The sequence below is a fragment of the Xiphophorus maculatus genome, chromosome 2, assembly GCF_002775205.1.
Source record: "Xiphophorus maculatus strain JP 163 A chromosome 2, X_maculatus-5.0-male, whole genome shotgun sequence".
NCBI classification, from domain to species: domain Eukaryota; kingdom Metazoa; phylum Chordata; class Actinopteri; order Cyprinodontiformes; family Poeciliidae; genus Xiphophorus; species Xiphophorus maculatus.
Window position 1 is genome coordinate 6,773,893 of NC_036444.1, and position 25,198 is coordinate 6,799,090.

Consider the following 25,198-nt stretch of genomic DNA (forward strand, 5'->3'; position numbering starts at 1 on the left):
AGAAATGGTAACTTTGATGTAAATTCCCTGTAATGGTGGATTTATCCCGTTTAACATCAGCGCTTACAGTAAAAGCTGCGTCTTGGGTGTGCAGAAATGCATTCAGGCTCGGATCATGAACGCTTTTGGGGGAAGGGATCCCAGCTGCCCGGCGTGTGACGGCACGACGCTGGAGCTGGAGAGAGGAGGCGATGAGAGGAAGCTGCAATAAACACACAGGGCGTCTGCGCCTATCTAAATAGGACAATAAAGTGAAATAGGTATCAATGCTCTAACAATGGATTTGTCACCTCCGCTTCCACTCAAAGTTTTCCTCTTCTTTTACTTGCTAAACTACACCCAAGGTGAGTGGGGCATTTTGGGGGAGAAATCTTCGCAGGGGTGGGAGGAATACGGGAAGCAGTAGCTGTAGCAGCGGCGGCGGCGGCGGCTGAGAGGGAGCAGAAATCCCGATAGCCCGCTAGCTAACAGAGGGATCAGCGGGGCCTGCTTGTTGTGAACAGGACTGCACCCTTTTCTCACTTCAAGCTAACAAAAGATGCGTTGCGTCAAAGCCGACGGGGATTTACGCAGTTTGTTGCTGCAAATCGACAACGCAGAGTTGTTTCTGTTGTGTTGTCACTGTTTTATTTTTGCGTATCGTCGGTTTCGGCCCCGGTTCTGTTGTTATCGTGCGAATAGAGCCGACAGCCATTGTTATGAGAAGATGGAGAAGCCGACTGGGTTAACGGACCGTTAGCTCGATGCTAACCTTCCAGTTAGCCGCTAAAGTTAGCTGTTTTTGTCAAAACCGAGGCTTCCAAGCTTATTTTCTCTTGCACTGTTTGGTTAATGTTATTTCATGCAGACATTACTATAATTTAACATAAATACAAGAATCAGTGCGGTATTACCAGTGTGATTGCTCATCTAGGAGCGATTTTGTAAACATTAACAACGTACAGGGTTGTGAAATAGCATCTGCCTCCTTTTTGTCATACTTGCTTATTTCAAAGCAGCAAAGATATAACCAGGGTAGACATAAAATGCTGTAAGATGGAGATTCTATTTATTAAGTCTCACATTTATTGTGAATAACCACATTTTTGGAAAGCTGAGTTGTACTTATGTAGCCACAACCAGGGCTAGTTACTGACTACCCTGGATAAGAACCTGTCAGACATCATGAAGTAGGCTTGTAATTAAAGATCTGTAAAGGGGCAACAGAGCCGTTTCTATGACTTTGTGTCTCCAGCTTTGGAAATGGGCATGAATCACAAAAGAGTGATTGATGGCTGCCCAAGGTAGGAAATAAATTCACATATGAAAAACATTCATGTTTTAACCACATAAAATGTGGAGTCAACAGTGGCTCAGGAGGTAGAGATTCCCCCTGACTTGCGGGTTGCTGGTTTGAATCCCATTTTCATCCGTCTCAGTTGTTCTGTACTTTGACAAGACACTTCACCCACCTTTTCTCGTTGGTGGTTGTCAGAGGACACGGTGGTGCTGATTGTTTGGCACAACCAATGTGTGAATGACTGAAAAAATGAAAATTGTACAAATGCTGGACTTTTACCAGAAATACTTCTTACTTCTCACTCTTTCTTCCAGACGACACTGCCACAAAGTGCTGTCCTTTTACTGTTACGACCGTTCCCATTTAAACAAGAACATACTGTATGTACATTTCAATTTCAATGAGATATAAAAGATAAAAGTTCTCATTTTAACGAGATTGTGCTCATGTATTTATTTCCTAGCTCTGACAGTTAAGCGCTTCCATAAAGTGAGAGCCAGAAATGAAGAAAACATGGTGCAGTGGTGACCTTAACCCGAATTTGTTCTGGACCGCTTCACCTCTCCTGCAGGAGATCGCCAATACAATCCACAAATGTATCGCCCCAGAAGTTTTCAATGTTGCAAAACACTGTTTAGACTGTAGTAACAGTTGCCTGATATATTCTAAGTGTAATTTACTCCCACTTTGCTTGCCACTGCAACAATTATTCTGCTGGTTGAGAACAAGGGGATGCAGGAAAATGTGTATTTTTTACCACTGATCTCACAATATTTAGCAAAAACATTGCTATTGCATGATTTATTAGTCACAAAGAAAATGTTACAGCAATGTCTGAAGTTCTGCTAACCTCAGTCGAATTGTATCCATTATAGTGACCGAACATATCACAAAGTTCTTCTCCAGTTTGATAAAACAAAGCTTAATTATTCCCAAGGCTTTTGGGAAATTATTCTTTGCACTGACAAAACTGAAGTGGAACTTTTTGAAAGGAATGCGTCCGGTTATATCCAATGTAACAGCATTCCAGAAAACCATGCTTAATTATCTATACTGGATTCTGCTCTCTTCCAGTAAATCATAAAAGTAGATGTATCGCCATCATTTAGGGATTTTAAAGCTCAAGTGCACATTATGCAAAAGGGACATTGATCCGAAACAGCCTGGCAAGTCTGTCTCCGAGTGGCTAAAAAAAATAAAGTTTCCTACTCAAAATCAATATGATTGAAAGTAAAACAATCCTGAAAAAAAAAATGGACTGAAATTTCTTTACAGGAATGTAAATCCCCAAAAATAACTCAAATCTGTGAAAGGGCAAATATTAATAGAAATATGTGAAAAATATCTACACAAATATATTGTAAAATGATGACCTATTATTTGAAGTACATGGAGAAAAAGAGTTGGCTCAGAACGAAACAAAATATAAAACGTGTTAATTTGTGCAGGACTTTTTTGGTTTTAAGGTTAAAGGCAAGACTATTGGGTATGTGAGTAATTTCTTGTCTAGCTTTTATTTGCTTGTCTTCAGGTGAAATTGTCGGTGTTCTTGTTACAAAGGATTTGTTCTTCATTAATTCAAAACTGCAAGGAGAAACGCACCGGCAAAACTGAGTTTCAAGCTCAATATTTCACAAAAGGGAACGTACTTTGGACACTGTTACTTTACAAGGACAAATGCAACACTGGATTTTTTTATTAATTTTTTATACCAACCTTTTTGCCAAATAATAAAGTCAAAGATGTGTTCAGAAAACTTTTTCCTCTCTGTGGGAGCTCAGAAAAGTTGCTGTTGTTAATCATTAACAAAGTATAGCATTATTTATTTGTTGTTTGTAAATCTTAAATGAAACAACTAAATCATTTTACAGCTATTTGTGACCCAACCATCATTTTAAATGTCACAACTTTCACTTGCTCTTTTATCAAAATCTTGTGATTTCTCTAAATAGACGGTCTTTGTTTTATTTTTTTACTTTTCTGGCATTTTTGAGACTTGGCGAATGAGGTAATTCCAGGCATTCCTCACTTCTCACAGTCACCTCAATGAAAAATTTAATGTTATCACCTAAATATTTGATACAGCTTATGAACAACGAAGAAGCTGAAATCTGGAGCATTTATTTGTCTCTGTTACACAGTCTTTTATTTACAGTAAATTATAGTTCTTTAGTCAGGCTTAATTACCTGCCAGACAGCTCTAATTACATATTGTCTGTTTAATGAAAGTAGTGTCAGGAATGGAGTGGGAAAGCTGCCTGGTTTATATAATCCATTGGTTTGCTTGTTTTATATCAACAACAAATAAAGAAATCTTCCAGCTTTTTTAATTTTTTTTATTTGAACACATTTTTGTTGCTGTGGATTGACTTCTGTCTGCTTTTAAATGTGAAATGGGCGGATATGCATGAGAAACACTTTCCTTCATATCCTCCTCCCACTCCTTTGATGGTGAAATAATTTTGCAGCTTCTGCAGATGAGTGTAGCTCTAAAGCTGCCACTTACTTGATTTTAATAGATTTAGTTCAGCTTTAAAATATAGACCATATGGAGCTTCTGTAGATTTCCATCATTTTAATCCTGTGCTCCAAGTATCTGTCTTTGGATCATCCCCAACACATTCAGAACTGTACTACTTATACAACATTTAGCCAAAATGCTGTGACAATTCATCCACAGGGGCAGGTATTATGCAAAATTCATATTTTGTACTTCATTTGGGTCTTAACTGCTTCTTAAAGCAGCCCAAGCGATTTAAAAAATCCAACATTTTGTCAATAAATTAGTGTTTTTTGGTGTCTGGAAAACGAGTCATTTCAAAAACCTCTTAATTATTGAGTCACACTTCACTTTTACCTAGCAACCCCAGGGAAACCCAGTCTGTCTCTTAAACCCCTTTTGCACTGCACCGCTGGACCCGGGTCGACCCGGGCCGGCCCTGCTTTGAAGCCAGGCCGATCGTTTTGGCATTAGCACTTCCAGCCTGGTACCATCCGGCTTCCTGGAACCCCGAGAGCTATGGTTCCAATCGGGCCGGCCAGGCCGGGCCGGTTTGGAGTTAGCTGTCATTGGTTCATTGGCTGCAGGGGCGGGACAAAGATCAGATCTCTGGGTCAGAGGAGCTCTAGACTTTCTCGATGACTGTCATTTCAATATGCTGCATCAATAAATTCCCGTCATAATCTGTTTTTACCCTACACTGGGATTACAATCGCCTCTTCAGCCAAAGGTTTTAATGGTAAATGTAAATAACATTTCTCCAATTGAACCGATCAGAAGTCGGCAAGGCTGTGAACTAGGGGATTTCCGCATCTGGCCTTGCTCCAGCCGGGAAATCCTGCCAGCCGCTGTGCGAGTCCAGCTCAGAGACGACATTCAGAAGAGATTTTTTTTTTTTTCGTTAAATGTAAACCTGAGGTAAATGTTTCCCTCAGCTTCCTCGCTCGTGAGCGCATACAGAAAAAATGGGACGGGAGACCCAAGACGAAAACTGTTCTGCGGTCGCTGTGGAGATCACCTGGGTAGCTTTAGCAATAATTTGATTTACGTGATGTATCCTGCTCAATGCAAAACGACCAGGGCCGTAGCACCAATAGGATCGGGTCGAACCATTCTTGTTGTTTGTGCAGACGGCTCCACTTCTGCTTCTCAAATATGTACAGTTGTACAATTGTGTACCTATTTTCCAGAGCCATTTTCATGTGCGAGTGTAAAAGTTGAGTTTTGGAGGCTTGGTCACACTTACTTGGTTTTAAAGTGATAAGAGGCCCTAAAACTACTTATTATAAAGGAGCAGACCAAAAATGGGCAGACCAAAATTTCAATGAACATGTTTTTTTATAGCCCATAGACCTATCTTAGCATGTTCAAGGTAACATAATAGACCACCTTTAAGTATACCCTGTAATAAAACAGTTGTGACCAGTCAATGCTTGTCAAGTAATGGTGATATTTGTATGTTGCCTGGATTACAGTTTATTTCTGCAGATGCTCTTCTGGTATCTTGAGCATTTAAAGGTCAGTGCTTGGCAGTTTTCATGGTCCTCTGTTTTTGATCACAAGGGATGAGAATTGTCTACAGAGATGCCCTACACTTGTGGAAAGTCAAAGTAGGATCAATTTTACTGCAGGAGATTAGGTTTTCCCAGCAGTAAGTGATGCTGTTTGCACTGATTGCTGTGATTGCTGTATTCGCTATTGGCTATTGTAGTGCAAGATAACTCACTTCACCCAGTCCAGAATGTTATTAAACCTTAAACACGAACAGTCAGAACTTCTATATACACTGTTTTCAAAATGCAAACCGAAGCAAAAAAAAAAAAACCCAAACAGAACCACAATATTTTTCCCATTAATGAAGGTGTGTTTCTCACTGGAGTTTGGCTTTCCAGTGTTGTATCTAAAGTGCCGTCCTGAGAAAATGAACTTCCAGCTGCCACACAATAAGACAAGACTCCTTTTATACTTGAGCTGAACTTTCAGTTTTGTTTTTTGCTCTTTTTCTTCTGGTGTTGGATGCTCTAAACCAGAGGACTCAAACCCATTTTCGTTTTGGGCTGAATCAAGATCATGAATGCTCTTAAAGGGCTGCTTGTGCCAGAATGGATTGATAAAACTTGTTCACAAACTTTTAGAATATCAATTAGTTCTTAAAATTAGATAATATTATTGAACATATTCTCAGTCCGTCCAGAATTCTGTGATACGTTTTGTGATTTTTTTTTTTTTTGCAATAACAATCAAAGTGTTTGTGGTACTAATTTGTAAATATTTTAGATATTTGCACTCATTTATGGTGGTAAATGTGACGTTTTAAATGTGACATCAATTAAGGCTGAGGCAGCTGTTTAGCACAAGTAAGAAAGTTTTTGACAATTTTTGAGAAAAATCTGCAAAATAGCACAAAAAAGTGCGAGGATTTGTTGATTTTGCATGAATTTCCAAGGTAATTCTCAAGAAACTGAAGGGACTGGTTGATAAACCAGATTGGAGACTATATTGATTTGATTAATAACTTAATATTTAAGCACATTTTATGTTTAGTCTAGAATCTAGCGGGCCACATAAACGACTATGGCGGGCCGGATTTGGCCCATGAGCCTTGAGTTTGACACGTGCTCTAAAGGACTCACTGCTTTGGCAGCTGAACCGTTACAAATCAGTTCAGTTGGTAGTTAAGCATGAAGTCGATGACAATCTATTTGTGGTTAAAGGTTTAGTGGAAGGGATTTGCTTCAAGATTAAATCTTATTCCATTGATTAGGTTTTTGATTCTCCATTTGAGATCAGGCAACTTTTAAATAAAATGGCAAATCTTGAGCAGGGATGCACAAAATATTGTCATTAAAATTAGTATTCAGTCATTGTTGGTCATTTTTTAGTATATCTTTCTATTGGGTAGTTGCCTTTAGCTTTGAATCTGTCAAGTCTGACTGTAAATATTATACCTCTTTAAAATTATTTTTAAAGATGATCTTATGGGTGTTTTTGTCTATCTTATTACTCAGTGCCCCATACAGCCAATGAGTAATAAGCAGTTAGGTATGTCTACAACTTAAATGAAAATGTATTTCTTAACCTATAAAATTAGAAATAAATCTTTCTGTGAGGAAAACATGATGTACCCGACTTCCTCTGTCATTCTGCAGTTATTGACATACACTTTGGTCTAAATTATGAAACAATTCTTGACACTGGTGGAGATGATTGCGGCTATCCATCCTGACGTGTGTTCGTCTGTTTCGTTTCTCCCCGCAGGACACTATAGGAACCCTCTGAACAAGTATATCCGTCATTATGAAGGCCTGTCCTACGACACAGAGCTCATTCACAGCAAGCACCAGCGGGCCAAGAGGGCAATCTCTCATGAAGACAAGTTTCTTCATTTAGATTTTCATGCCCACGGAAGGTTGGTTGATCTTTACTTGTGTCCTCATGTGTTATTTGTTTGCAAACTAATCCCTTGTGTAGGTATTGTTGTTGGTTAAGGGTTTAGTAGAAGGGATTTGCTTTAAGATTAAACCTTTTTTTGTGTGTGTATTTGTTCCCGCTTACTGGGGACATTTTAGATCTGCACTGCAAAACAACTAAACCTTACCAAGTATTTTTGGTGTAGTTTCTAGAACAAATATCTTAGTGCACTTGAAATAAGACAAAACTAACTTACAAATAACTTTTCAGCAAGATAAAGTAGCTTGTTTAAAGTAATTTATTCCTTGATATTGATTTAAAAAAAAGCGCTAGCAAAGCAAAAACACACAATCTTAGCAAGTATTTTACTCTCATTTCTAGTGCAAATATCTTAGTAAACGTGAATTAAGATAAAAGTAATTTAAACTAAGTTATCAGCAAGATATAGAAGCTTGTTTTAAGTAAATAATTCCTTAATATTGGTGAAGAATTACCTGTTCCATTGGCAGATTATTTCTTTATAACATGGGAAAAATGTTTTGTAAGTAAATTTATCTGCCAATGGAACTAGTGCTTTTAAACTAAAATTAAAGAACAAGGTTCTATTTCTTGCTGAAGAGATACTTGTATGTTAATTTTGGTTTATTTAAAGTGTAATAAAATATTTGCACTAGAAACTAGACTAAAAATACTTGGTAAGATTTGGTGTTTTTACAGTGAGATTATTTCACTGACAAGACATTTTTTCCATGACAGTGGATTTAGTACTTTTTCACCAATATTAAGAAATTATTAACTTAAAACAAGCTTCTAATGCTTACTGAAAACTTATGTTAGTTCATTGTTGTTTTTCTTTTTGGAGATGATTCATCGGTTGGTTAAATGCCAGATAAGAAGAAGCATTTAAGGTTTTAATCGTCTAAGTTGTGCACATCTGCTGCCCTTTTCCCCATATGTGATAGTATCTTTATATTATTGGGGCTTCAGGTTAAGCGTAAGCTTTTTTTATTGCACATCCAGGAGGTGATTGCGGAGGCAGATGCATTAAGATCTTAAATAAATACTAATTTCACAGATGGGAAGATGCATATAGTTTGTCCCTATTTTGAGGAGGAGGTGGCGGTGCTGGATGGCATCTAAACTCCATCACAAAGTCACCACCATCTGCCTTGAAACTTGGCAAGGACTGTTCATCATCCTGGCTATAACAGGACTCGCTGTTCATAAACCCTGATGCTGCTTAAATAAGGAAGAGAATAACTGAAATATAAAACTGCAACGACAAACACGCAGATAGATTTTATTTTTTCGTTTAAAAAGACTACAAGATGCATTTTGTTTTCTTCAGTTCTGATTCATTCAACCCAACAATCTGATTCTGTTTTCGAGATTCGAGTGTTTTCTGAGTAGTGCTTGCAGGATGTGATGCAAAACGTTTGTTGTGGAAATTAGGGGTTTGTTTACAGCAAAGCAGTGGGTTGGGCTCCCTGACTGTTTGAGTGGTGCGTGTGCGTGCGTGTGTGTGCTTTATTTTGTTGTTGATTGCACTCAGACTCACTTGTGCAATCCCAGCCTCAATGTCAACTAGTCAGAAGAAAACACAGGCCAATTGAGTGGAGTATGAAACAGAAACCGCAGTTCATGTGTTGAAAATCAACCATTTTTCAAATAAGATCTGACATCGAAACATAGCAGCTTCAATGCATTGAGATTGTTTCTGTTAAGCTGTGTTACTTTCAGTTCAACATTTATTCCCCAATTTAGTCTTTTGATTCTAGTTTCATCATATTACCCTAAAAATGTTAAACAATCTATACCGTGATCAGTTTTTTATTTAAACTTGGTGTGAGAAGTACTCTCATTATTGTTAAAATTTGACATTGACCAATACTTGTTATTGCATTTTTAAAGGGACGGGGAGAGTATTATGTATTTTCCATTTCATAGCACAATCAAGTATCTATGTCAACGTAAGTTATTATGAAAATGCGGTAAATTTAAAAACAACTACAAAATTTTTTTACTTTGCGTCATGGCCGTATCTTATCCCTGATACTGGCGAAGGGGAAGCATTTTTACACACTTTCACACTTCCCTTTGGGTTTTGAGTGCTTCTAAAAACAGCACCAATCATTTTTTTTGGTGTTTGGAAAATGAGCCATTTCAAAAACCTCCCTATTGAGTCACAATCGAAAGGCATTGCCCTTTTACCTAGCAACCCCAGCCGAGTCCAGTATGTCACGTAGCAACTCGAGCTGAGCTCCAGCACTTTTAGTCTGCTGGTTTTACTGCTGTATTCGCTGTACTGGCTGCTGGAAAAAAACACATGTTTTGTTTTTGACTTACAGTTCAGAAACGACTTGCTGGATTCTTGCTGGTTGTGCAGGAGGCTCCACTTCTGCTTTTCAAAGATGTACGGTTGTATAATTGCGCATCTGTTTGCAGCCATTTTCGCATGCAAGTATTAACACTGATTGAGGAGCGTGACCAGCAGCAGCTTATTTGGGTTTAAAGTGACAGGAGGCCCTAAAACAGCTCAAAATAGGCAGAACTGAACAGACTAAAATCTCATTGTCTATGAATGATTTTGTGCAAAAACTGTAATGGACATGTTTTGTATAAACCATATAGACCTGTCCTGACATGTTCAAAGAGGCATAATAGAGCTAATCCAAGTGATGAATCAGTGCAGATTGTTTTGTGACGATCTCCTCGTGTCATTTCAGGCATTTCAATTTACGGATGAAAAGAGATACAACCTTATTTCCTCCAGATCTGAAAATAGAAGTTTCAGGAGAAGAGATTCCATACGATACCTCTCATATCTACACTGGAGAAATCTACGGTAATCCGTTAAGACGTTAATATTCCAGTGCATTGTGATATTTTTTTAACATGCTGTGATAAATTAGCATGCAGTCCCGTGTGAGTCTGACTATAAAGTGCCATGATTTGATTTCCCAGGTGAGAAAGGCACCCTGTCTCACGGCTCCGTTGTGGACGGTAAGTTTGAGGGCTTCATCCAGAGCTACCACGGCACTTACTACGTGGAACCAGTCGAGAGATACCTGGAGGGCAAAGACGTGCCGTTTCATTCAGTCATCTACCACGAAGATGACATACGTAAGTCCCTAGACTCTTCACCTGCTCACATTCAATCAACAGCATCACTTCCTCGAATCTAATGTGTAATTTGTTTCATGGAAATGCGTAACAGGGAAAGTGCAAGGTTAGGGCAGCTGAGCAGATGAAGGCTGACTGGTGTGATTGCCCCCCGTGGGAGCAGAGATACCCGGGGTGCTCATTAGCTGAATAACACAATCCTTCTCTCTGGCTTATTTATTCTCTCCACACAATGTTGGTACTAATAGTGAGCACCAAGCACACTTCACTACAGCAGCAGCCTTTAATTTCAAATTATCTGCGAACACATAGCAAGTTGCTGTGGGGCAAATTAAACAGGATTGCGAGAGGAATTGCTAATGAGAGCGACGGGAAAGTAGCGACTCGCACGCTGAAGCGAGGCGTATCAAGTGGCGTATAAGTACATCCATTAGCTGATCATGAATAGCACCGGGAATAGAGTGACTCAGGGGGTTAAGTAGCTAACATTGTCTTTATAATCCAAACAGTGTTTGTGTCTCTGCCTCTGTCACTCAGACTATCCGCACAAGTATGGCCCAGAGGGAGGCTGCGCTGACAGCTCCGTATTCGAGAGGATGAAGAAGTATCAGTTCTCTGCTACAGTGGAGCCAAACAAGGTGAAAATAAAATAATAATAAAAAAAAAAATCAGGAAAACACGTGACATGCAGTCATTTTATGGCTTGAATAAGTACTTAAATGCCTTTCTGGTTTTGGTTCATTGCAAAAATATTGATTCTTAATACTTGGCAGCTTTTGCTTTGGCAGATAGTTGGGAAATGTTTTTTTTTTCCATTTCAACTAATTGGAATCATTAGAAAAACTGGTGTCTGGCCAAAGCTGCAATACTGGCAGTGAAACATCTTTACAGTTATGTGAAGCAGCTTCCCATGAATTAGAATTTATTTCATAAGGGAAGGTGCATATTAATCAACACGAGTAAATTAAAAAACAACCATGTAAATATGGCAGATTTAGCCACGAGGGCTAATTTTCATCTGCAGCCCCTGGCCAGGTTGATGGTAAAGAAAAAAAAAAAGAAAAATAATTGACACACACATGGATGACCACGTAAAGTAAAAATAAAAAATAAAAAAAAGCAAGTTACATGCAGAAATGAACATTTAAGTCCATTTTCAACATGAATGCAGTTTTTATTAATTAGAAGCCACTGTTTAAATGATTTTCTAAAACAACTCAATAATATTTTTAATTATTAATGACCAAAGGAGCTGAATAATATTTCACAATCCCTCCTACTAGCTGCTCTTGTGGTTGTATTTGATTGTAATTGTAACTGAATGAAGTTGTTTGTTGCTCCATGGAAAATCATCATTAACCAAATTAAACTGTGCATACAGAGTGCTCATAAAATAGTTAACACACAGAAGTGTAAATTAGCATATCATAAAAATAATATTCAAATTCTTGAATTCAGAAAGTGATGTATAAATTCATAAAATATATTTTAAATGTCTTTTCCCATTAGACCTATTAAAGAAAGACATTTTAATACAGGAATGTTGTCATGGTTTGCATATTTACTGTTGTACACCTGACAGACACCAGCTGCGTTTCCATTGACCATAAAATTGCGGAAATTGGAATAGCAAAAATAAATTGGCTTAATTGAAACACTCTAATATAGGAAATAACTCCAATTTTTTCCAATTAAAAAAATAATAATTTCTTTCTTTCGAATGAGGTAGGTTTTCAACCGTATCTAAATTTGTGTATTTCACAAACACTTCTTCCGCATCAAACCATTTCCAACAGTTTGTCTGCAGCAGCAGCAACGTGTTTATTTGTAGCCACCGGCTTCTCCTTGGATCTCCTACAGGGCTGTCGCAGCATCGCACAGTTCATCAAAAGTTGAGTTTGTCATGTTAAAGTGTTGAATCTATCTCTATTCTGTTAAATTTGCTAAATACAATTTCCCAAAAATGCTGCATATAAACATAGCCACTCCCAAGTATGAGGAGCTTGTTGCTCCATCGCCTGGATAAGACGCTGATAGATGAGCGCTAGTGACATGGCTGTAATATGAATGTATCTCATAAATTTATGTATATCACCTCCATACATTTTTGCATGAACAGACTTATTCATGTGTGATTTTAATTGTATTTCTTATCTAATGGAGACACAGCAATTGTGGGGTTTTTTGACATTCACAGAACATCCAAAAGGTTTTGCACACAGGTTTTCTTTTTACAAGTTCTGACTACAGATGCACCGATCCGATATTAATATCTGTATCGGAGCTGATATTGGAAAAAAAAAAATTCTAGATCATTGGTGACCATGAGTCCGATCCATAAGGGCGGATCTATTCAGCCTTATTCTATGCTTTGTGCTCTGAGTGACGTCATACTTTATTATTTATTTGACATTATATCTAGAATTCCTAATGGTGAAGGTTTGTAGTAGTTTGACCAAGATAGTCAACCTATTGTTTTTGTCTGGTATCTTTATTATTTATTTTACATCGTCTTTTATTGTCCTAATTGCTCTGACTGAACAAATTGAAGTTGTCTTACATGTTTAACCAGTAGCTTGTGAAGCTGTGGGTAAGTGAGCTGTACTGGTGCAGAGTTACCATTTAAATTTCTAATTCAATACATTTATGTTTGTGTTTAAAAAAAGAAAAGTTTTAAGTGAATTCAGCCGTTTTTCCTTAGCGGATCGGTATCTGCTGATTGTAGTCCTCAGATATTGGTATCGGCAAAAAATAGAATGTATTGGTGCATTCCTAGTGTTGACCGAGAAAGGACTTGGGTAGAGAAACTAAAAGTAAATTAGAGCTATCGTTTGTGTTAGACTCAATCAGCAAAATTAAGAGAAACTAAAACTTGTACAAATATTTTTCTTTTTGTGTAATGAACCTAAATATTATGAGTTTCACCTTGTGAATTAAATTGCTGAATTATTATCTTCTAATTTATTGAAATGCATCTGTATTTACTGGAATTATTTTTGCTTTGATTGTGGTTTTATTTCATCTTATTCATCTCTTAGCTAAAATCTGATTTATGAACACGCTGTGAGGGAAACTCTAAAAATACTTCCCATTACTTATTTACTCACTGTTAGGATGAAAAAGCTATAAATATGTTTTATTTAGCTCTCTAAGACTCAAATGCCCCTCACATCAGGAGCTCCACACCGAAGCGAAGTCTGAAGGCCCCGTGTTGCTGAGGAAGAAGAGGATGGCCCAGGTGGAGAAAAACACCTGCCAGCTCTTTATTCAGACTGACCATCTTTTCTACAAATACTATAAGACCAGAGAAGCTGTCATAGCTCAGGTAAGCCACACGACAGCAATACAAAGTACCTGATCCTGCATAGAAACATTGGAAACTCTGGCAGCATGTAAACAGAGTCAAAATACTTGAAGTTGTGGCTGTAAAATCTAAAAATCTATTAAAATACAAACAATTTATAGCATTACTTTAATGAGTTTTGGGAGAATTTGTCTTTTTAAGTGTTTTCTCTCTTATGCTGGCACCAATAATCAACCAATTTTCTACCTTAAATAAATGATTTATTTCTATGGCATTAAAATAAGCTTCATACAGAAAAAGTAAAGTATCAATTCCAGATCCTTCCAAGTTAAAACCTCTGACCTGTTCAATTTGATTTCAATCTAGTCAAATCAGTTAAATCTTGTTTAGTTGATATGTTTAAAAGGAATTAATAAAATAAGCCATTCTTGCTATGAAAGGAAACTAGATGTAGAATTTGCCTCCTGGTAATTTTTACACATTTATTATAAAACACAAATGATGTTTAAGTGAAATCTGAAATCACTGCAAAATAAAAAAAAAAATAGCATAAGTTTTACTTATTTGAACTAATTCACTTTAGCTCACATAAAGGGAATTATTTGAGCTAAATAATTTATGTTTAAGTTTAAAACTTGTTTTAATGCATAAGTTTAAACAAAAACATAAACTTATACATGCTTGAATAACTTCTCAGTTGAAAGCTGAACTTATCATCGATTTGGACGAACTCCACCAGGTGGCGTTTCACTAACCTTCAGTTTTGTCGAGGGAAATATTGCATCCCTGGTGGCATTTTTAACTTGGTTATTAGGTTCAATAAGGCTTTACAAAACAAGAGAACATATGGCATGATGTCTTGCCGTACTTTCATTCGCTCTGAAGTATCTCCAGAAGCCTGAAACTTTTCATACAGCGTTTGTACGGGTGCTTGAAATCCTTGAAAATGCTTAAATTTCTATCAGATTTTCAAGGTTTGGAAAGTGCTTTATTTTTGTATAAAGTCCTTGAAAGTTATTCATGTTCAAACTGCATAGCTTTGTAATACAGTGCAATATAACCTTTAATTAAAAGTCTAAATTTGGGAAACATTATTATCCATCTCTTAGATGGACAGTTTCATACATCCAGTAAACACACAAACCATTTTTTTAATCTCACTCTGAAGTTAAATCAGACTAAACCTTTTTGATTTAGGTTAGATAGAATCACCAAAATTATTTCCATTTGTTAAATGTCAGAAAACTTAGAGAGTTTTTATTGTAAATCTGTTTGTATATTTTATCTTTTGAGCAGGAAGACCATTTACGTTAGCATGCTTAGTGTAATGAATATTTCTTATTCCTAATGGCTTAATGACTTATTAATAATGTTACTGAAATAAAAGTTGGCTTAAATTTTAAACATTAACGGTGTTATTAAAATTGGATTTTTGTTCGTTTTTTCTAAGACTTTAGTTCTTAGACCAGTCGGATGTATAAAGTGTGTGAGAGAGACATTTCAAAACATAAAATTTTATTATATCGGCTTTAAAATATAAAATACTCTTACAAGATGGTATTAATAATGTTAATAAATTATATGTAATATATAACTGAAATGGTCTTTTTAACATTTCATTTGTATTGTTTTTATCTGGAAAGTGTGGCGCTGGAAAAGTCTGAAAACCTGCTTTTAAAATGCTAGAAAAGTGCTAGAATTTTACTCTGGGAAAAGTAAATTTAAAGAAAATCCTGATTTGTTTTGTTGTTTTGTTTTCACCTGTAGATTTCCAGTCATGTCAAAGCCATTGATGCGATCTACCAGGGCACAGACTTCATGGGGATTCGTAACATCAGCTTCATGGTGAAACGGATTAGGGTGAGTTACACCAACACACTCTGTATTACTCGGATGTTTTAGTTTTCGTCTCCCCCTCTGAACTCGTTCGCCTCCTCCTGTCTAGATAAACACAACCAATGACGAGAGAGACAGATCCAACCCGTTCCGCTTCGCCAACATCGGCGTGGAAAAGTTTCTGGAGCTGAACTCGGAGCAGAACCACGACGATTACTGTCTGGCTTACGTTTTCACAGACAGGGATTTTGATGATGGCGTGTTGGGCCTGGCCTGGGTGGGAGCCCCCTCAGGTGCTGAAATATTCCTTAGCAGCTTTTGGATTCAATATTATTCTGTACTGGAAAAAAATTTCTGAATTGTTTTTTTTTTTTTTAAATAAAAAGACAATTTCACTTCAGAGTGCATAAAAAATTGACTTGTAAATTAGAACTGCAGCTTCAGAAATTTACATACCAATATATGAAAATGCCTTAAAGCTGCAGTATGTAGCTTTTATAAAAATATATATATATTTAACATATTTGGTAAAACTGTCAACATGTTATGACAGTACAATATTAGACAGATAATTTGGGAAAAATATTAATCTCCTCCACCTCCTTTCTGAGCTACTATTGCAATTTGAAGAAATGCAACACTCCTGACCAAAACCAACCAATCAGAGCCGGGAGGTGGGTCTTAACGCATCCTGGCTATGATTATCTGATTATCATCCTCATGTAGTCGCCGTTAAATGTGCTAATAGCTGAGAAACAACTTAGCGCTCCAGGAAAACTGTTTACCTGCTGTCAGATAAACGTTTATGCTAGTTAGCTTTCAGGTTAATTGAATGCTATCTAGCATTCAGTCTATGCTAACTAGCCTGAGCTTTCATAACAGGCTCTGCCAGCTGCAGGATAGCAGAGAGCAAGAGGGGAAGAGAAAAGGGTATGAGCAGCGCCGCATAGAAATTGATTAACAGTGCTAAGACCCGCCTCCTGGCTCTGATTGGTTGTTTCTAGTTGGCACTGGGAGAAGGCAGAGGACCGTGATTTAAAAAAACACAAAAATTTTTTAAACGGACTCTGTCTCATACTGTCCTGTCATAACATAGTTTCAAAAAATATGTAAAAAAATATTTTTTATAACCTTGTTAGTCATGCTACTATGATACGTTGAGTCTAATTTAATGCAACTTTTCACTTCTAAAACTGTTATTTTCCTCTGAAATTCGAGTTTTCCATGTTTAATTAAATCATTTTTTAAAGGTTTGTGCTAATAAGACTGGATTTTACATTTGACTCATTTATAGAATCAACCATTCTTGGTCTCTTTGAGGTGAAAACAGCTTTCTGAACTTCTCCTCACTCTTTTCCAGGGAGCTCTGGGGGAATCTGTGAAAAAAGCAAGCTGTACTCCGACGGAAAAAGGAAGTCTCTCAACACTGGTATAATCACGGTACAGAATTATGCCTCCCACGTACCTCCAAAAGTCTCTCATATCACTTTTGCACATGAAGTAGGACACAACTTTGGCTCCCCGGTATGTTATTCACACATGGCACATTTAACATGTGGTATACGCTTGTCTAACCTCAGGTTTTTCTTTTCCACTTTCACTCCTAGCATGACTCCGGAGCCGAGTGCACCCCAGGAGAATCCAAAAGCCAAGACAAGAAGGAGAAGGGCAATTACATCATGTATGCGCGAGCCACATCGGGAGACAAGCTCAACAATAATAAGTTCTCCTACTGCAGCATTCGCAACATCAGCCAGGTTCTGGAGAAGAAGAGAGGAAACTGTTTTGTTGGTAGGTTTCACTGCTTCGCATTGGCCCGCATTTGAACTTCTTTTGTTGAGGAATCAGAAATTCAAACCCTGTAATTGTTCTTATTCAGCTGCTCCCTGCAGTGGAGAGCAGAGTCATTCAAAAGTCTTCATTAGAAAATAAAATATGGCAGCTGGAGGTGATCCTGCAGAGCGGCACTAGATCCGTAACCCAATCTTGGCTTTGGCATGGTATTATTTTTATCTGACAGCATTTGGCAGGCTGAACAACTACCTTTGTTGTTTTTCTTTTGTATGCAGATGGTACATTTGGCACAGCTTTAAAATGGCTACCTACAGAAATTAAACCATTATTTTTAACATAATTCATACAGCATTAACGCTATTAATTTTGGTCTTTCAATTATTTACTTATAGTGTTCTTTCTTCAGGGTTGAATAACTGCAACAAGCGATCTCACTTAGTTTACTTTATTAAAAACTTTATTTTTAACCATTAACCAGATTTTGGCAAAGTTCTGGCCTGCACTTGATCACTCTTCCTGTCATTATTGTTTTGTTTTCTGGAATGGATCTCTCTTCAGATTCTGTCCATAAATGTTTTGCATTAATAAGCCTGATAAATCTTTTCCAAATCCCCCCAAAAATAAAAAAAATCAGGAAAGAGAATTTTTTCCAAATCAGTTTTTTTCAGTTATAAAAACTTATGAAACTTTAACAAAAACTACAGGTGTGTGTCTTTGTCTTTGGTGAATTTTGGTTAAAACATGTTTGTTTTTTTTATTCAGTGGGTAGAAAATCCAGACATTTTGCTTACGCAGAAGTAACAACACTTCATAATAAAATTACTCAAGTAAAAGTAAAAAGTACAGCATAATAAAAACAAACTACATACTTAAAAGTTATTTTTTTCCCCAAAAATGATACTCAAGCGAGTAAATGGAACTAGTTGCTTCCCAACTCTGGTTATTTATTGTACAATCTTTCCACGCTGAAAAAATAACCGTTTAAATAAATTATAAAAAGAACAAAATGAATGCATTTGAATTAATACATGAATACAGTAGCAACAAAACCTATCCACATGATTACATTCATTATTTATCAACAATACTGATGGATTTCTTGACATTATTTTCCTGAAGTATTTATTGAACATTTTATTGTGGTATTGTGTTTTTTTTTATTATTCTAAGCTTTCCTTTTGGCAGTATTTGATTTCCTGTGACTCTTTAGCTTCCAGTTTTGTGGAGTCTAGCGTTGCGTTTTCTTTGCCTCAGAATCTGGCCAGCCGATCTGTGGAAACGGCCTGGTGGAGCCTGGAGAGGAGTGCGACTGCGGTTACAGCGACCAGTGCAGAGACCTGTGCTGCTACGACGCCAACCAGCCCGACAACAAGAAGTGCAAATTAAAGCCCAACAAAGTCTGCAGGTAGGAGCCAGTAAGAAATCAAATAATGAGTTAATCTGAAGTTGTTTTTTCTTATCTATTGGGTAATATCTATGGAGTCAAGTCAGAGGTTATTTATATAGCACATTTACAACAGCCTCAGCTGACCAAACAAAACACATCACCACAGGTAGGTAAATGATAAAATAGAAAATAATGTTAAGTTTAGTAAAAATAATAAGACACTTATAAATTTGGCAAAGATACCAAAAGCTATTAATATGAGTAAAAAACCAAAACAATACTTAATTTTAGCTGCAGCAATTTTTTGAGTGATTAATTATTCACTTTTGATGATATTATTTTGTGTCATCTGTATTAAATAGACTAAATAAGCAGAAAATTGTGGTTTTCTCACATTATTAAATTTAAACATTTATAAAATGGAACCAAACAGGAACCTCTTTGGTTGCTGAATAGAAAAATAAAAGACCAAAACGATAAAATATTACTCATTGGCATTTTACTTTTTATTGTGATTTTACTCTTGAAGGAAAGTTTAACTCATGACAAACCTCAAAATCAACCTTACTCGTTGGCAGTTTGTCTTTTTATTGTTATTTTACTAATTTCCTGCATTATCGCCTCGGCTTTTCTGTCATATTATCAACAGCTCGGCTGAATGAGCGCCATCAAGGTGGTAAATGACAAAACCGCTATTAAGTCAACACAACAATATCTTTGCTTGTGCAGCTCGCTACAGATGCAGTTTGCTAGCTCTGGCTAGTGCACTCTTTGACTATCCAATCAGAGCGTGTGAATACGCTGACGTTTCCGTATGCCTGCAAGAGGGCCTTGGTGTCGCCAACTCAAAGTCTGATTGGTTGAAGCAACAGTTTGATTGACATTTATTTTATGCTACAAGGCCTCCAGTCAGATTTCTTTGACCCTGGCAACAAATAGTGGCTGAAATGTGATTGGTTAAATGCTTGAATATGAAAATACACGTCTGGAAGCAGCGCAACCAGGGGGCTAGCAATGAAAGGAAGCGGACAGACCATTTGGATTTATTTAATACGTATTCATGGACAAAATATAATTAACATCAGTCTGTGATTCAGATATTTTTAGGCCAGCAGAGAAGGCCTTGCAGGTCCTGACGGCCCACCACTGACTTATAGTAAATATTGTATGACTGAGTCCAATTTGACTTAATCTTTCCCACCATTTTGTTTCTGTATCAACTGTTTCTGCTGAAGTTTGACCAATGGTGCCCTCTGCTGGATGGCAGGAAAACTACAACACTTAAAAACTATCTAAGCGGATGTTATTAGTTAATTGATTAGAGCTAATTTCGATCTAATAAACCATTAATCCACAATTATTATAGTTTTAGGTATTTTCTTAGATATTTTTAATGGGTTTTTGACATTTCATTCTGCATGAGGAGGATCAATCGGCTCACGCTCGTCTTGTTTTTGACTCGGCTCTTGCTTATGTCCCATCAGCCCGAGTCAGGGTCCTTGTTGCACTCATGAGTGCAGCTACAAGGGTCGCAACGAGAAGTGCAGGGAGGAGTCTGAGTGCGCTCACCAGGGCATGTGCAGTGGGGGAAGCGCCCAGTGCCCGACCTCGGAGCCCAAAGCCAACTTCACCGCCTGCCACGGCGAAACTCAAGTCTGCCTCAACGGGGTGAGCGCCCGAACTTTTCGCACCTGGCGCTGGCAGAGCTGGTTGCTGTAGCAACGCTATTCTCGCACTAGTCGGTGTCTGATGTCGCCTGTCCTCGTGCTCCTCCCCCGCAGGGCTGCTCCGGCTCCATCTGCGAAAAGTACGGGCTCGAGGCGTGCACCTGCGCCAGCCAAGATGGCAAGGATGAGACCGAGCTCTGCCACGTGTGCTGCATGGAGAAGAGTGAGTGGCTTTATCTATTTTTTATATAATAATAACTTTATATAACCATACAAAACCCATTTAAGATCCAGATTTCATTTTCCAGAGGACCCTGGGGAGAAATCAACAACAGAAAAGTAAAACTAATTTAAACACTGCAAAAACACAAAAAAGTATTTTTGGTGTCATTTCTAGTGCAAATGTCTTAGTTCACTTAAAATAAGACAAAACGAGCTTACCAGTAACTTTTTAGCAAGATATAGGAGCTTGTTTTAAGTCAATAATTTCTTAATATTAATGTTCCATTGGCAGATTAATTCACTTATCACAAAATATCTTGTTGAAAGTGAATTAAGCTACCAATGGAACTAGTACTTTTTCATTAATTGTAAAGAAGTATTGACTTAAAACAAGCTCCTATATCTTGCTGAAAAGTTACTTATGAGTTAATTTTCTCTTATTTCAAGTGAGCTAAGATATTTGCCTGCTCCCTGCAACGGCAGGTGTGAAATTACCATAATAACCTGATATTGGCTGGAAAGCGCAACGACTCTCCTTTCAGAAACCGATAGAATTTTTCAGGTGGTATCGCAGAGATACGGTACCGCAAAGTTGGCTTCTAAAAACACGTCTTCGGCGACACCTTTGAGCCGATGAGGGTTAAAACAAATTACAGAATAGTTTAAAAGCACTGACACTGTTTAATAGAATCACATTGCATGTTTTTAAGAACAGCTCCGATGAAATAAGATCCAACATCTTTAGTTCGTGCTGGAACGCATTCCATCACTCTGAATGCTTGCTTCCATTTTTCTGTTCAAACACATGCAAGAGAAAAATGTTGTTGCAGTGTAAAGATCGTTGCAGGGGAGAATTTAAGTGGGCTGGAGCCAAGCCAAGCCGAGTAGAGTTTTATGTTTTTGTCTTAGTCGACACAATGCAAATGAGAATCTGATCTGTTTCCGCAGTGAACCCCAACACCTGCAGCAGCACGGGGTCAGAGCGCCTGGCTCGGTTCTTCAATAAGAAAGTCACCACCCTGCCAGCGGGATCGCCCTGCAACGATTTCAAAGGTTACTGCGACGTGTTCATGAAGTGCCGGCTGGTGGACGCAGACGGGCCTCTGGCCAGGCTAAAGAAGGCCATCTTCAACCCTGAACTCTACGAGAACATTGCAGAGTGGATTGTGGTACGTACCGAATCTGCTGGACGTTTTCTAGTTTTCAGTTTAAGATTAAAAGGTTTTGTGATGATTCCTCCTCCAGGCTCACTGGTGGGCCGTGCTGCTGATGGGCATCGCTCTCATCATGCTCATGGCGGGTTTCATTAAGATCTGCAGCGTTCACACACCCAGCAGTAACCCCAAGCTGCCTCCTCCCAAACCACTGCCAGGTCAGTTCCTAACACTTTCTATACACAACTCTGGAAAAAATGTAGAGCCCACTGCACTGACTAACATTGAAAACCTCCTGGTTATGCCACCAAATGTTGATTTCTGAACTCTTCCTGAGTTAAAACATTAGTATTGTTGTTTCTAAAGGAACATGAACTCGTTTTCTTTGCATTATTTGACGTCTGAAAGCACTGCATCTTTTTTGTTAGTTTGACCACAAATAAATGCTAAATTTTTGCTTGGAATTTCAGAAACATGTTGTCAGAAGTTCACAGAATAAAAGAACAATGTTCATTTTACTCAAACATATAGCTACAAAGAGTATAATATGAGAAGATCATTTTAAGTGGTCTCTTATTTTTTCAGTGTAAGGGGTTAGAATTGGGTTTATGCGCTCTATCTTCCTGGTTTTAGTCAGAACTCCAGCAGCAGTGTTCTGGATTAGATTGATTCTTTTTTACTGTTGCAGTAATCAACGTGACTAAAGTTAAACACCTGGATGAGTTTCTCTAGGTTTTATTGGGACATTAGTCCTCTAATCCTGGAAACGTTCTTCAGGTGATAGAAGGCCGACTTTCTCTTCTTGCCTTGAAAACGCTGGAATGTTTTTGTGGTGAAAAGCGAGCCAATTTGCCGTTTTGTTTTGTCTCCAGGCACTTTGAAGAGGCGACGAGCGCAGCAGCACGCCAGCTCTCAGGTGCAGCACCAGTCGCAGCACCCCCACGCCCACGGCGGCCAGCGACAAGCCCGGGGTCAGCCGCAGCGGCAGGCGCAGCCCCAGAGGCACCACCGTCAGCCCAGAGAGAACTATCAGATGGGTCAGATGAGACGCTGAGACCCCGCTGCCCCTCCTTGCAACCCCCAATGCCTTGGCTCCTCCTCGTGCCTACAGTGGGAAACAAAAGCGTCACTCCATCCAAAGAAAAGCCTGACACGGTTGTTTGTCATCGTCATATCCTCCGATCTGCAGACAACGCGCTCTACGCGGAAGAAGAGTAAAAACTTTGTCCAACTACTCAGCCGGCTCTTTGCGGAGTGGACTTGACCATCAGCCATCTCCAGTGCATCGTTTTCCATCTTTCTTTTCTTTTTTCTTTTCATTCCAAGGAGTGCCAAGGAGAGTTAAGGAATCATGTGTAGCAATAGTGCATCCTGTGATGTGTTTTTCTTTCTGTTGCGACCTTCGAGTGACTGCCGGTGAATCGTTCTGTGCTTCTTCTTCTTGTTTCTTTTTTCCCCTCATCATCCTGACCAGGAATGAGAGAAACTCAGTGGGAATTTGTGGCACTTTTTCTTTTTTCTTCTTCTGATTTTTCATGTCGAACAGCAAAAGAGACAGGCTCTGGTCTCCTCATGCAGATTACCTTCTGCATGTGACTGTAAATATTTAGTGTATCATAAGTGAAAACAAACTATTTCTTCTACTGTAAATGTGTAATTCTTCACTACTTTTCTTTTCTTTTTCTTTTCAGTTAGTGCTCTCAGGATTCTTAACACATAAATGAAGGAACTTTGAGGATTTGACGCTCTTGAGTTGGATCGCATTCACTTTTATTTGATTACAAGATTATGAACAACAAGGGCATCATATCCCTGGTTTTACGTTTCGTTTTATTTTTTTTGGTCTTGCTAACGTTTTGCTCATGTTGTGTAAGGAGATGTAGCGTCATGGGAACAAATATGAAGGATCACAACACTATTTGCTTCTGATCAAGAAGAGTAACACTGAAAACGAAGGCTAGGAGTCTAGGAATGAGTCATGTTAGTTTACATGAGTGTGGAAATAAATTTTTAAACACTAAAAAAGATTTAAGGTTAAGTCATTCTATTATTCTTCAGGTAGTGAATCTAAGAACTTTTCCTTGTGGGCATGCAGACACATTTATTACATGTGGCTTTGAATTGACAAAGGTCTGTAATATCTGTAATTCACTCAACACTATTTTATTTTGACGGCTGTGTAACGCAGGAAAGAGAAGTGTAGTGCAGCAGTGTTGTTCACTACTAATCTGATGGAAAAGCTACTTCCTGATCCCCTAAAGAGCTCACCAGTGCAGGATGTTTACCGTAGAAATCCACTAAGATGGCAGCAGAAAGGAAGTGTGATTGGTTTGACCTCAGGTGTTTGCAAAACAAACCCTTTTTGTGAATTTTATTTATTAGATGACAAGAACTGTACCTGGTAATGCAATCATGACTTCTTTTTTTCTTTTACTTGTAAGAGCATACATTTTTAAATTGACTGAAATTTCTTATTTTCTCCAGTAGATGTTTTTTCTCCTCTTGCACAAAACTCAACCTTACATGTCAGATTAAATGCCTCTTGCACAAATTTCTTTTCCTAATAGTTTCACTAAAATAATGGTAAAACCTGCAATCTTAGCAATGTTTTTCTTTCTCCTCAACAGTTTGCAGAGACTCTCGCTGGCAGCACCTCCTTCTGTTGGGTGAACATGTTGCGTTCAGAGTCTCGCCGCCATTTTATTGGCTAGAACTGTTATCAGACAGACAGCAAAAATGAATCCGCAAGCAGAAAACCCAGCAGAGTTCAGGTTTCATCCCAATAGAGGAGGAACAGAAGATATTTGCATAAGCAACATTAATTCTGATTGCTGAAATGCACTGCAAAACCGACATTTAACTACATTTTTTGGGTCAATTGTAATGCAAATATCTTAGTGCACCTTAAACAAGACAAAACTAACTTAAAATAATTTTTTATCAAGATATAGGAGCTTGTTTTAAGTTAATAATTTCTTAATATTGATAAAAATGTACTAGTTCCACAGATTCTTCTCATACACTGCAAAAACACAAAATCTTAGCAAGTTGTTTTGGGCTAGTTTCTAGTGCAAATATCTTTAGTACACTTGAAGTAAGTTAAGCTAATTTAAAAGTAACTTCTTTTTTTTTTAAGAAAGATAAAGGCTTGTTTTAAGTGAATAATTCCTTAATTTTGAGTTTCACTGGCAGATAAATTACTGTAACTTATAACATGGGAAAAATGTCTTGTTATAAGTGAAATAATCTGCCAATGGAACTAGAACTTTTACATTAAAATTAAGGAATTATTTACTTAAAACAAACTAAAACGTTACTTGTAAGTAAGTTTTGTCATATTTTAAGAATAGTAAGATATTTCCACTAGAAACTCGACCAAAAATACTTGGTAAGATTTTGTGATTTTGCAGTGTATTTTTAGTGAAAAAAATCCACCAGTGCACCTTTTCTGTAAATCAATATTAATATTATATTTGTCTTTTTTTCCAAGTATTTTAAGATATTTGCACTAGACATGACAA

General features: G+C 37.8%; 1 protein-coding gene across 1 annotated transcript; it reads left to right on the plus strand.

The window, feature by feature from the left end:
* The first annotated feature begins 122 nt into the window (after window positions 1–122).
* Window positions 123–24,387, plus strand: LOC102235509 (disintegrin and metalloproteinase domain-containing protein 10-like). Its single transcript, XM_014472854.2, has 16 exons — window positions 123–344; window positions 7,038–7,188; window positions 9,917–10,035; window positions 10,155–10,313; window positions 10,851–10,951; window positions 13,489–13,638; window positions 15,385–15,477; window positions 15,563–15,746; window positions 16,814–16,977; window positions 17,061–17,244; window positions 18,502–18,652; window positions 20,119–20,302; window positions 20,416–20,524; window positions 21,472–21,692; window positions 21,769–21,895; window positions 22,550–24,387. The coding sequence occupies exons 1-16, from the start codon at window positions 278–280 to the stop codon at window positions 22,729–22,731; spliced, it is 2,346 nt and encodes a 781-aa protein (XP_014328340.1). The 5' UTR covers window positions 123–277; the 3' UTR covers window positions 22,732–24,387.
* The last annotated feature ends 811 nt before the right edge of the window (window positions 24,388–25,198 follow it).

What these genes read in the sequence shown, in the direction of transcription:
- LOC102235509 (XM_014472854.2), top strand. Translation starts at nt 278, where the DNA reads ATGGATTTGTCACCTCCGCTTCCACTCAAAGTTTTCCTCTTCTTTTAC. An exon ending in TCATGGTGAAACGGATTAGG is followed by an intron (nt 15,478 to 15,562) that starts GTGAGTTACACC and finishes CCTCCTGTCTAG; the next exon opens with ATAAACACAACCAATGACGA. An exon ending in ACATTGCAGAGTGGATTGTG is followed by an intron (nt 21,693 to 21,768) that starts GTACGTACCGAA and finishes TTCCTCCTCCAG; the next exon opens with GCTCACTGGTGGGCCGTGCT.